Source organism: Ranitomeya variabilis, chromosome 1 (assembly GCF_051348905.1).
Source record: "Ranitomeya variabilis isolate aRanVar5 chromosome 1, aRanVar5.hap1, whole genome shotgun sequence".
Taxonomy (NCBI): Eukaryota; Metazoa; Chordata; class Amphibia; order Anura; family Dendrobatidae; genus Ranitomeya; species Ranitomeya variabilis.
The window spans coordinates 645,147,932-645,160,892 of NC_135232.1; the positions used below are offsets into that span (position 1 = coordinate 645,147,932).

Below are 12,961 nucleotides of genomic sequence, written 5' to 3' on the forward strand. Positions count from 1 at the left end.
ATCATTTTTTTGTTATACTGCTCTATACACATTTACTCATCACTTACCATTTTATGGCTTTTATGCAGAGGGTTTTAGAAAATGATGAAAATGCAGATGATGCAAATGGTGATGACGACTTTGAAGAGGAGCTTCCAAAAAGAAAAAACCGGAGCAGGGGACGGGTGAGAAAGCTGCTGTTATAGGAAGCTCATTTTTAGCTTCAATATCATTTCCATATCTTTGCGCCTGTCTTGGGATAGTCTTTAGTAGCCTTAAATGGTTTTATCGTTAATACGTTTCATCAGTCGATCCCGCAATAGGCTAAAAAACTCAAAAGAGCTGTTACTTGTTCTCCAGGGTCCAGTGCCGCCTCTCCACTGCTGCCACAGTCTTTGTTTACATGCTACAATGGTGACGTCGGGACTACATCACCTCTGCAGACAATCAATGACCTGAGCAGCTCTGCTGCACCTTAAAAATTAAGACTGGGGCCACATTGTTGAGGCAACACAGGACCTAGCACAGGTCAATAGGATGAAAGGTATTCCCCATAAACTCGTTTTTAATCTCATTTTGAAAAAAAAAACAAAACAGGAAAACTAAATGGAGGCTAGACAGTGTAGGAATGAAATTATTGTACAACAGTTTAAGAAAAATAGAAGAGGCTGTATACCCACAAGACCCTTCATTTTCCAACTAAAAAATAAATGTAATGCGACATACGGTATATAGCATTTAGATACTGTAGCAAGGCATCAGTTTGTAGTTTCTAGAAACATGGCTCTATGGTACAGTAAACCTCTGCGAATATAAATCATGACTATGCGGTAGCTTAAATACAACATAACAAGTTTTATTTCCGTTTTAGGCTCGTGGCGGCAGGAGAAGGAACGATACTTCTTATGATGAGCATGACAAACCTTACGTATGTGACAGTAAGTAGCGATGTCCTGACGTGCCATGGCTTTGTTCTCCATACCGTTCATCCGAACTGCTCAGTAGCAGTAATGAGCTTGCATTAATTGTTCACTCATGTTTTAACTGTGGAGATTTAATTATCTCTTTGCTGGCTATATATCTCCTTCTAAAAACATGCACATTATGCTCCATGCTGTCTAGTTTGTTATGTTTTTTTTTGCTGCAGATTGACATGTCTGACTTTTAGGGTCCGTGTCTGAGACTGCATGGCCATAAGCTTTCTTGTATGTAACTTTTACCAATTCTTGTGGCTAAGGCTATGCCTATATTACATTTGTTTTTCAGTCAGGTTTCTATTATCAGATCTTTGCTGTTATTCTAATCTATCCTGTGTATAAAAAAAATAAATCCCGTGGCTTAAATTTTACCAACTTACTCCACTTGTGAACAAAGCCTATATTTCTTGAATCCACAAAAGGGGTGTCCACATTTGGCAATGTAGAGTAAACATGTAAATTGTTTGTAAAATGACTAATTTTTTTAAAGTGGCAATTCCTTCAGGCATATTTCCATTATATACTGTATTTAACATGGACATAAAGGACATAGACCAAAGTGACAGCCTCTTACCTGCATGTCTCTTTTCTGTTTCTCCGTATTAACCTCCTAATATTTGAATATTTTTTTGCTGCAGAGTATTGCAACAATGTTTAATACATTCTTCCAAATAACATTATTTCTCCTTTACTATTGATAGAATATGCTGTTCATGATTTCACAGGTGTTTGAAGAGAACCTGTCAGCACGGTTTTGTAATGTAAAGCTATAGCTGTAATGTAATTCAGATTACATTAATACCTTTGGTTAAGAAACGCTTTGTGGTTCTTCTTTAATCACCATTTGAAGCTTTATGCTAGTTTAGATTTTGGTGCACAGGCAAGCTCATGGGCCGGGAACACAGACCAGAGGCAGACGGAGGGGCCAGGGAATCACAGACTGGAGGCAGGTGGAGGGGCCAGGGACTGACAGACCAGAGACAGGCGGAGGGGCCAGGGACTGACAGACCAGAGACAGGCGGAGGGGCCAGGGACTGACAGACCAGAGGCAGGCGGAGGGGTCGGGGAGTGACAGACCAGAAGCAGGCAGAGGGGCCAGGGAATGACAGACCAGAAGCAGGCAGAGGGGCCAGGGAATCACAGACTGGAGGCAGGTGGAGGGGCCAGGGACTGACAGACCAGAGACAGGCGGAGGGGCCAGGGACTGACAGACCAGAGGCAGGCGGAGGGGTCGGGGAGTGACAGACCAGAAGCAGGCAGAGGGGCCAGGGAATGACAGACCAGAAGCAGGCAGAGGGGCCAGGGAATCACAGACTGGAGGCAGATGGAGGGGCTAGGGAATCAGAGTGGAGGCAGGTGGAGGGGCCGGGGAATCACAGACTGGAGGCAGGTGGGAGGGGCCAGGGAATGACAGACCAGTGGCAAGCGGAGGGGCCGAGAAATCACAGACTGAAGGAAGGCGGAGGGGCCAAGGAATCACAGACTGGAGGCAGGTGGAGGGGCCAGGGACTGACCGACCAGATGCAAGCGGAGGGGTCGAGGAGTGACAGACCAGAAGCAGGCAGAGGGGCCAGGGAATGACAGACCAGAAGCAGGCAGAGGGGCCAGGGAATCACAGACTGGAGGCAGGTGGAGGGGCCAGGGACTGACCGACCAGATGCAAGCGGAGGGGTCGAGGAGTGACAGACCAGAAGCAGGCAGAGGGGCCAGGGAATCACAGACTGGAGGTAGGTGGAGGGGCTAGGGAATCACAGACCAGAGGCAAGTGGAGGAGCTGGGAATCACAGACCAGAGGCAAGTGGAGGGGCCGGGGAATCATAGACCAGTGGCAGGCAGAGGGGCCAGGGAATCACAGACCAGATGCAGGTGGAGGGGCCGGGGAATCACAGACCAGTGGCAGGCAGAGGGGCTGGGGAATCACAGACTGAAGGCAGGTGGGAGGGGCCAGGGAATCACAGACCAGATGCAGGGGGAGGGGTCGAGGTTATGACAGACCAGAAGTAGGTGGAGGAGGCAGGCAGAGGGGCTGAGGAATCACAAACAGGAGGCAGGTGTGAGTGGCCAGGGAATCACAGAATGGATACATTACAGTAGGACAATATTTTGGATTTTAAAATAATTTTTCAAGCTGGTGTTATAAAGTATTCTAATTTCCTGAGATAATGAATTTTGGGTTTTCATTGGCTTATAAGCCATAATCATGAACATTAACAGAAATAAACACTTGAAATAGATAGCTCAGTTTGTAATCACTCAATATAATTTATGAGTTTCGCTGTTTGTATTGAAGAACTGAAATAAACTTTTTGATGATATTCTAATTTGGTGAGAAGCACTTGTATGTCAAACTCTGGTCCGTGGGCCAAATCTGGCCCACAGGCTGATTATATTTGGCTTGTGATGCCTCCTTCGGCATCCTATGTGGCTGTATGGAGGACTACGTGGGACACATTATACTGTATGGAGGACTATGTGGGGCCTATTATGTATGGAGGACTAGGTGACCATTGGGCCATATGCTTTTACTGCTCTTACATAACATATATATTATTCTAGTATACCCCATTCGTGATTATGTTTATTTTATTGTAAGATCTATTAATCAACATGTACTTTGTTCTTTGGACAACCCATTTACGTTTGTTACCATATGAAAAGGTTAATCGTTATATTTGATGAGGAAAACCTTCCTCAATCGTAAATTTTTTTTTAGTAAAGATCTAGGTCGGCCAAAGACTTTATCCAAGTTTTTAATTTTGGCCTAATGTTTGTTTGAGTTTGACATCCCTATGTTAGATGTCCAATGATGCCCAAGCTTCAGCTGTCACAGAAGGTATGATGTTTTAAACTAGGATTACCTGATTCTTCATTGAATTCAATTTGCGCTCTACATGCTTCAGGTTTTTATTGCAGTAGGAAGCAAAACAGCTACTGAGCATAACAGAGCCACCACCATGCTTCACTGTGGGGAGGATGTTCTTTTCTGTGTATGCCTCATTCTTCCTTCTCCACACCTTTCCAGTTTTATTTAATCACTCCACAGAACAAAATATCAAATCTTTTGTGGCTTATGTATGTGGTTTTGAGCATATTGAAGACAACTTTTCTTGTGCTTTTGAGTTAGTACATCTTCAAGTTCATTTGTGGTGACCTTCAGCATTTACTATGCTCCTTACTATGCAGACTGAAGTTTCAATGTTGCCATGTGAGGACTTTTGATCGTATGCCTCCTGAAATAGCTGGTGGCAGCCAGTGATATAGTCCGCTTTCTTCCACGTTCAGGTAGTTTAGCCAGTGTTTCTTTGACGGGATTTTCTGAGATGCATGTTAAAATCTAAAAATCTCCAAAATTCCTGTAATATTTATGTCATTCTGGCAAACCACACTTCCTATGAGTCTTTTTCTTCACTTAGAGCTTTTATTCTAACCCTATAACCCCTCTTCTGTTCCCTGTATCAAAGCCAGTGTTCCCTGTATCAGTCCCAGTCTGTAGGTACGTGAATGTTAGCAACTCTTTCATTCAGAGAAGCCCCATTGATTATAATGTGGTGAGCGTAGAATCTTGTGTCAGTTTTTAGAATGGAAGTCATTTTCTTCTGTTCTTAAAACTGACACCAAATGGAAATTAGTTAGACCCCATAAATAATCAGCGGGGTTCCCAGGAATGCATCAGAAACGCTTCACACAATCATTTTGTTTCTCTGTTCCGTTAACAAATATAAGGTATAAGTGGAAATGTGAATTTCTCCTTGCAATAATGAAAGGTGAAAGGTATAATAAAACCCAAATCCTAATTCCTTTTTTGCATGTGAATGGAAGGGATTGATAGTATTAGTATTATTATTTATTTATATAGCACCATTAACTCCATGGTGCTGTACATGAGACGGGGTTACATACAAATTACAAATGTCACTTACAGTAAACAAAACTAACAATGACAGACTGATACAGAGGGGCGAGGACCCTGCCCTTGCGGGCTTACATTCTACAGGATTATGGGGAAGGAGACAGTAGGTCGGGGGTTGCGGTAGCTCCGATGGTGTTGAGGTGGTCATTACAGGTTGTAAGCTATAGAGACAGACCACGGTCAGGTTAGCCTTGAAATCACAAATCACTGCTCAGTTGGTAAAAACTAGAAGGTTGAATAGTCAAACACAAACTGGGAATGAGCCAACATTGCCAGAAGCTGGCGGCGGGATGTGCATCATGCAACAGGTGATAAACAGCCAAGGGGTGATCTACTAACTGAACCAACGAAACACTGTGTATATCTCTCTTTCTAGTGTGTGTGTGTATAACTTATAAATACAAACACATACAATGTCAGTAATAAACATTTACATGTGATAATGATTTTTAAATTGAATACAAAATATAACCTAACATACTGAACTTGCCTTCCAAATTTTATAAATTGCTATTTTGACCATTGACAAATATGTTCAGGATACCTCATAGTGTTTCATAGGTGTGGGTCCCAGATAAACCCCTCTTATGAGAAGAATGGGGGTACTGTGACCCCACGTTGTATCGAGCAAAACATCTGAGACAAACAAGAAAAGCAGAAGAAATATCAATCTGAAGAATTCCAAAATGGGCAGAATTCTTGTAATTATCGCAAATTGTTGGAAACGTGTCCCATATTGCAATGTACCTTACAATCTGTGTCAATGGTCAGAATACATCTCTATTTTTATTTTTGAAATGAGCATAATGTCAGCTTACTTTCAGCTCCCATAAAGACTCTTCTAAATACCATACCCAATATGCCTTGTCATACAGCAAGGTTTATTTTGTGCTGTTTCTTTTTCTCTCTTTTTCTGTGTTGCAGATAGTTACAAACAAAAGCATAACCCAAAAACTGCCGAAAAAGGTACTTATTACCCCTCTCCCCATGCTTGTACGAAATATTACCAAAAGATTGTGGCTGTGTGACAATGTGCTGCCCTTTTCCAAATGCTATCTTGGTTGCTTCTAGTACACAGGGACTACATTAGGGTAAACCCCTCAGGATGGGTCAGTTTAGATTAGGGCATGTGAAAGATGCCTTATCACAGATAAACTTTTGCCAAATAAATGTAACTTGGAAATACCATAGGTAGTTACTGCCTCCTTGATTTTTTTCCACTAGGGTGGAGGCATAGTGAAATGTGATGCCTCTTGGTTCTGCCAATTGACTGATGGGGCACCCAGGCAGATGTATATGTGGCAAGGCATTTTTACCTCCAAATTGGCATTTCTGAAGCATATTCTAATTGGTACGATTTCATCCTCTTTCCTAGATTTATACAATATTACGTTTGCATGTCTTTTAAACTTTTGCAACAAATGCACATTCAAATTGCTGTAAAGATGATCTCTTAACTATGTTTGTTTCTCCCATCTATGGGGACAAAGTACCTAAATGTATCAAACAAAGAAAATAAAATCCACTGCAATAAAAGAAGAAAAAAAATGGAAAAATATTTGGTACTTGTCATGTACTTACTCCAAAATGTGTTTTTTATGTGATAACTATAAGGTAATAGTATTATTATATACTTATGTTTTGTGATGTAAAACTAGCAAGGTGCTTTGTAAATATTGTGAAATTATATTTTAACAATATATATTACATTTGAACCAATGTCTGATTATTTGGTTAATTAATAGCAAATGAAAGACAACAAAAAACAATATAAAACGAATATACATTTTCTCTCCTGAGATTCTAATCTGGCAGCAGAAATCCATTTATAAATGTTATCGTTATAGTTTGTGGAAAACGTTACAAGAACAGACCTGGCCTCAGCTACCACTATACCCACACTCATCTCGCTGATGAAGAAGGGACAGACAGCAGAGACCAAGAATCTCGATCTCCATGCTCTCCTTCCATTCATAGAAGTGAAAACCAGAAACGTAAGTTGTTTATTTCTGTTTACCAAAATCCATGCAGATACTTTGTGGTATATAACATCTAAAGCTGATGAGAACCTAAACATTCAGGTGTGGCCGTAAGCAGGCCAAAAAAGCCAAATATTTCTATATGGGATACTCACAGAGGTTCAGGGAACTGAGATATTATTTTCTCATTGTGAGAGTCTCATTGTGCAGAATGATGGTAAAGTTCAAGGAATAATGGTCACAGGATATTTCCTATCAAAATGCAGAGGCTCAACCAAAAAGGGTAGTCATGGCTAGTCATAGTGGAGGTTTTTCTGTCCATGGCACAAGGCTGGTTAAAAAACCAAAAATCAATGTTGTGTATATATCCCATACAGAATATGTGCATTATTTCCAAATATGTTAAAATGTGGTGATAAGCAAGTTCCTTATGCAAAAGAAGTATTATTATTCAATATGTATCTATAAGAACCTTTAAGCTGTACTATTTTGATTGCCTTTTTGTGTTTCTATTTCATTGTCACGACTTGTTTTCTCCGACATGTTTGCTTGTGCAGCTACAAGTTCAGAGCTCAGTTGCTTATGAAGCACAAACACTTGTTCTCTTTTACTACTTTCTTTGAATGCCTGGCTGTCGAAGCTATATCTTTTTGGCAATGCCGTTTAGACGTTTGCTAAGGTATATGCCATGTGTGAACAATAGAGGTATTATTTTTAATCTGTATCTGTAGAACAATGATGTGAAGATGCAGCCACAATATATTTATATACAGAATCAAATAAAATCCAAAAGAAAAAAAAATTGTATGCCTCCAAATAAAATTATAGGTGCAAATGTACAGCACTTCAGTAGATTTTGGTCTCTGATGTAACTCATTAAATAGTCTAGCAATGAGACGAGGGGTTGGGTTATCTGGGATGAAAATTAAAAAGAATTTTAGCATGCACTTGAGATTTTCAATTACATTTTATTGAACCCATGACCTATTTATTTTTCCCATCTTACAAGAGGCATAACCTTTTTTCCCATTCAACTTAGCCATATGAGTGTTTAGTTTTTTTTCTTCTTGGGATGAGTTTTAGTTTTTAATGATACCATTCATTTTACCATATAATATACTGAAAAACAGAGAAAAAACATCTGTGGGGTGACATGGTGAAACAAAATGCAGAATAGAAATTCTTAACTGTAATGTATTCAAAATGATGTTTTAACTTTATTCACCAGGTCAGTATGATTATATGATTATGGTGATACCAAATATATATATATATGGGTGTGTGTGTGTGTGTGTGTGTGTGTGTGTGTGTGTGTGTGTGTGTGTGTGTATATATGTATGTATATATATATATAGGTGTATATATGTATATATATATATATATATATATATATATATATATATATATATCGTGTATATATATATATATATATATATATATATATATATATATATATATATATATATATGTATATTTATATATACCGTATTTTCCGGCGTATAAGACGACTTTTTAACCCCTAAAAATTGTCCCAAAAGTCGGGGGTCGTCTTATACGCCAGGTACGGCATGTGCAGGGAGCGATCCTGGATGGTCCCAGGGTCTGAAGGAGAGGAAACTCTCCTTCAGGCCCTGGGATCCATATTCATGTAAAAAATAAAGAATAAAAATAAAAAATATGTATATACTCACCCCTCCGAGAAGCCTGGCTGTCACCGCTGCAAGCGTCTGCCTCCGTTCCTAAGAATTGCAGAGCGTGAAGGACCTTCGATGACGTCACGGTCAGGTGACCGGTCACATGAGCGGTCACGGACCAATCACAGGACTGCGACGTCATTGAGGGTCCTTCATGCTCTGCAATTCTTAGGAACGGAGGCAGACGCTTGCAGCAGTGACAGCCAGGCTTCTCGGAGGGGTGAGTATATCCATATTTTTTATTTTTATTCTTTATTTTTAACATGAATATGGATCCCAGGGCCTGAAGGAGAGTCTCCTCTCCTTCATACCCTGGGAGCCACACGCCGTATAAGATGACTGGGCGTATAAGATGACCCCCGTCTTATACAGCGGGCATATCCCAAATTCCATATTTTATATGGAAAAGTTGGGGGTCGTCTTATACGCCCAGTCGTCTTATACACCAGAAAATACGGTGTGTATATATATATATATATATATATATATATATATATATATATATATATATATATATATATATATATATTATATAATACTTTATACATTTCGGCTTTAAAAAATGTAAAACTTCAACGAAAATTTATTTAGTGCCACCACTGATTTTACTGTCCATTTTTCAGAGGGCTTGTATTTATTTTTATTTTTTTTGCAGTATGACATGAATTTTTTAGATTTAATTGGTACTATTTTGAGAGTATATATGCTTTAACAACAATTTTTTTTCCATTTTGAAAATCAATACGACTTCTACCAGTGTATCAATTACGGTACATTACAAATTTAAGGAAAGCAAGTAATTGCATTGACCCTGTGTCTGAAGCATGTCCATCTAGCTGCAGGCACACTTTCCGTGTTCTATTTGATTAAATGGTTGGTTTATGAGGACTAAAACCTCCTTATATGAATGCAACCTCAGAATGGGCCCCGCATGATTACTGTAATGGTGGGTGATAGGCTATGATAACAGCATCACCTTCCTAATCACATTTGGAAGGGAGTGAGGTAACTCTTAAAAGAAAAGTGCATGGTTTTAATAAAAAACTAAATAAAACACTTTTTAAAGGGAACCTGTCATGTAAAAAAACACTATAAACCTGCAGGGACTGGGTTAATCTGTAGGTTAATAGCATTCTGAAGTCGTGCGGTTGCTGCATTGAAAGCCCGGTTGCCCTGAGGAAATGAACTTTATTCCTCCTGCCGGCCTGAGGTTTTCAGTCATAGAGGCGTCGCTACAGCACAGCTCAGTAGCCACGCCCCCAGCTGTCAGCTGTCAGTCCGGGCTGGGTGTGGTTACAGCCGCCGCTCACTATGTACGATGACTGAAGCCTCGCCTCTATGACTGAAACTCTCCGGGAAAATAAAGTTTAATCCTTCCCTGTAGCCAAGCTTTAAGTGTAGATGCTGGGCAGCTTCAGAACGCTATTAACCTTCACATTAACCCCATATCTGCAGGTTAATAGCATTTTTTCACACGATACGTTTCCCTTACCTTGAGTAGTGGAAAATCTGTTGCCTTTAGCTTAGGTAATTATTGGTACATGGCATTAATGTTACTAAGCTGTATATTCCAACTTTGTAGTAACTGTTCCGTTACATTTTTATTGTGGAATAAAGCATGACTAGGGATGAGCGGACCCATGGATGTTCGTTTTCGACCAAACTTTCGTCCCGAACTCTACCTCAACTATAACCTGAACCCAACGCTCGCTCTGTCTCTATCTCTCTATCTATCTCTGTATAACTCTATTGTTCTCTCTTTCTCAACTCCGATCACTAAAACGGACTTCCGGGATAAGTCTGTGTTCGGAGTTCAGCACTTACGAACCCTGAACTTTACAGTTTGGGTTCGCTCATCTCTAAACATGACCACAAAGAGTATGGAGAATTAAACTCCATAAAGATCTCAACCTAAAGAGTCCATGCCTGATAATCTGTGTACCCGCTGACAGCTTTATTTACATTATCAGCTTTCTGTGGTCGTTAAAACCATACAAAGAACCTAAATCGAAATATACACTTTAAAAAAAAAGAAAAAAAGCTAACATATCTTCTAATCTCATTTTGTGAAATCTGAAATCATCCTTGTTTCATGTACTGATTTTTATGTTTAAGGTTGAGGTTTATCAGCAGATTCAGAATGGCTGCCTGGACGGGTTTGCACGACAGACAAAATAATGACAGGTGGCAGCATCCACGGGTGCCGGTTGCCATGACAGCATGCCAGACTAGTACAGGCTGGGGGCCTATCAGGCGAAGAAGGAAATCAGCATGATTCCTCCTAGGCACAAATTGGACACCATGCAAGCCATAGGAAGCCTGGCTTGAAATGCATAATACATTGAGACATCTCTCAGGGCCGATTCTTTTCATGCAAGACAATCTGCATTTCCATACAAACCACTCAAAGCTCAAACTATAGAAAGTGATACACCGTTGTGGAAGAATTAAAAAAAAAAAAAAACGCTCATCACTTCTGAAGTCTCAATTTAACCGTTGATGCTAAATGAATAATACAAATGTAAGAAAACTTTTAAGTTAATTTTATGTTTCATCGCCCTCAGATTATAGAGACATTCTGTGGACACCAAAATCATTTGCAGTCCTGTATTTGAAAGCTCAATACTTACCACTAAGCCCTGCTATTGATCTTACAGACTAATGAAATGGCTTACCATCAGAAACCTCTGGCCAATAATTTATGGTCTTCCTTCGGGCAATCTGCTTAATAGTTAAATCCTTATTTTTATAAAATTATAATGGGAACTTAACTGATATTAATATATCATGTTTATTTTAATGTATGTTAAAATTGTAAAAATAGAATATAGGATTAATATTTATGTCCTTTAGAACACAACATCCTTACAAAAATGTAATAGAACTGTTTTTATGGAAATTAAAGGGGTATTCCCATCTTCCAATATCTAGTAGGGGTAATAATAATAATATTAGCAAATACCTCCAGTTAGAAATGTAGTATAGTTTCCTGATTCGCTATGTCTTTCTTCATGAGCAAGCAATGCAGGACCTTAGTTATCCATAGTTACGACCACTAGCTAACTAACTGCATCTATATCAGTGGTCGTAACCATGGATACCTAACACCCTGCAATGCCTTCACATGAAGAAGGAGACAGCAAGTTAAAAACTATACTACTTTTTTAATTGGAGGTATTTGCTAACATTATTATTACGCCTACTAGATATTAGGATATCATCTTGGAGATGGGAATACCCCTGTAAACATTGTATTGGTTGATAAAATAGTTTTTATATAATTTTTAGTTCAGGGTTTTACACGGCGACTTGTCTGCATTGACTTTAAAATAGGTTTGGTCTGCATTGTGTGAGCTGGATATTTTGCAATCCTAAATCCTAATCCATGTAAATGTAAAACCTCACTGACTCAGTAAATTATTATAGCTTTGTGAACGCCACTTTTTTATGTTGTATATAGTGTACTCTTGATTTAGATTTTTGTGCTCTTGCAGCAACCTCCCTTAAGATGGCAGTGTAAGATTGTGTTATTACGATGCACACTTTTATATGCTGATTGCATTCAAACTCTTAAGTGCTTTAATTTGCTAAAACACAACACATTATGCATATATAAAATAAAACTAAATATCAGTAAATAAAAATTATGCTATGTAAAAATCAACCTTGTCACAATGTCTCTGATTGCAGAGCAACCTGACCAACAATGTTTGATTGATGTTGACTGAGTACAATAGAAAATCAACTACAAAGTGTATGTGAAACCTTGTTATTTGAAGGGCATGTTCGCACATTCAGGATTAGCGGTGTGTATGCAATAAAAGGTAGTACAATACAAGTCAATGGGATTTTCCCTATGGATTTCACTTTGCTCAATACTTTGTAAGGTAATCATATGAAATCTGTGGCCAAATCTGCAAATACTTTGCAGCCAAATCTGAGGCAGATAGTTTCCACCATATGTGAATAGTGCCTTGGGTCTTTTGATATGGTTTTTATTAGTCTGTATTCTACTAATGTTATGGTGCTTAAGTTGGGGAAAAAAAAGCAAAAGTGCAATAGGGTCTTATCCAAGTTTAACATGCCAAAAGAAAGGTGTAAGTGCTCACCTTATCTGTGAAACACAACCACTAAAAAGCTTATATTCCAGATGATGCAGCTTCCAAATGGTCGTATCAAGGTTAATATATCAGGACAATGGAAGTAACTGGTGCTGCTGAAAATATGACAATCCACAATCGGATATAAAGTGTAGGCTTATTGTCAACGCTTTTTACTTACCGTACACACTTTTATGCCTGTAGAGCAAGTGCTGAAAGCGGTGGCTCCTCATAGTGAGTCATTGGCTGAACCTGGGTCAAAGCCTGGGAAAGAAAATCCCCTTTCCTTTCCCAGACTTTGACTCGGATACATCCGATGCCT

At 39.2% G+C, this 12,961-nt stretch overlaps 1 protein-coding gene across 6 annotated transcripts in view; it reads left to right on the plus strand.

Moving 5' to 3' along the window:
- Positions 1 to 12,961, plus strand: part of DPF3 (double PHD fingers 3) — a 289,293-nt gene that overhangs the window by 215,296 nt on the left and 61,036 nt on the right. For 4 of the 6 annotated variants that reach the window (XM_077261917.1, XM_077261953.1, XM_077261962.1 and 1 more), the window contains exons 5-8: positions 69 to 164; positions 851 to 917; positions 5,791 to 5,832; positions 6,714 to 6,860. In XM_077261917.1, the coding sequence (XP_077118032.1) occupies positions 69 to 164; positions 851 to 917; positions 5,791 to 5,832; positions 6,714 to 6,860 (352 nt within the window). The remainder of the gene's footprint in view (positions 1 to 68; positions 165 to 850; positions 918 to 5,790; positions 5,833 to 6,713; positions 6,861 to 12,961) is intronic. The other 2 variants (XM_077261926.1, XM_077261944.1) reach the window with 1 other exon arrangement.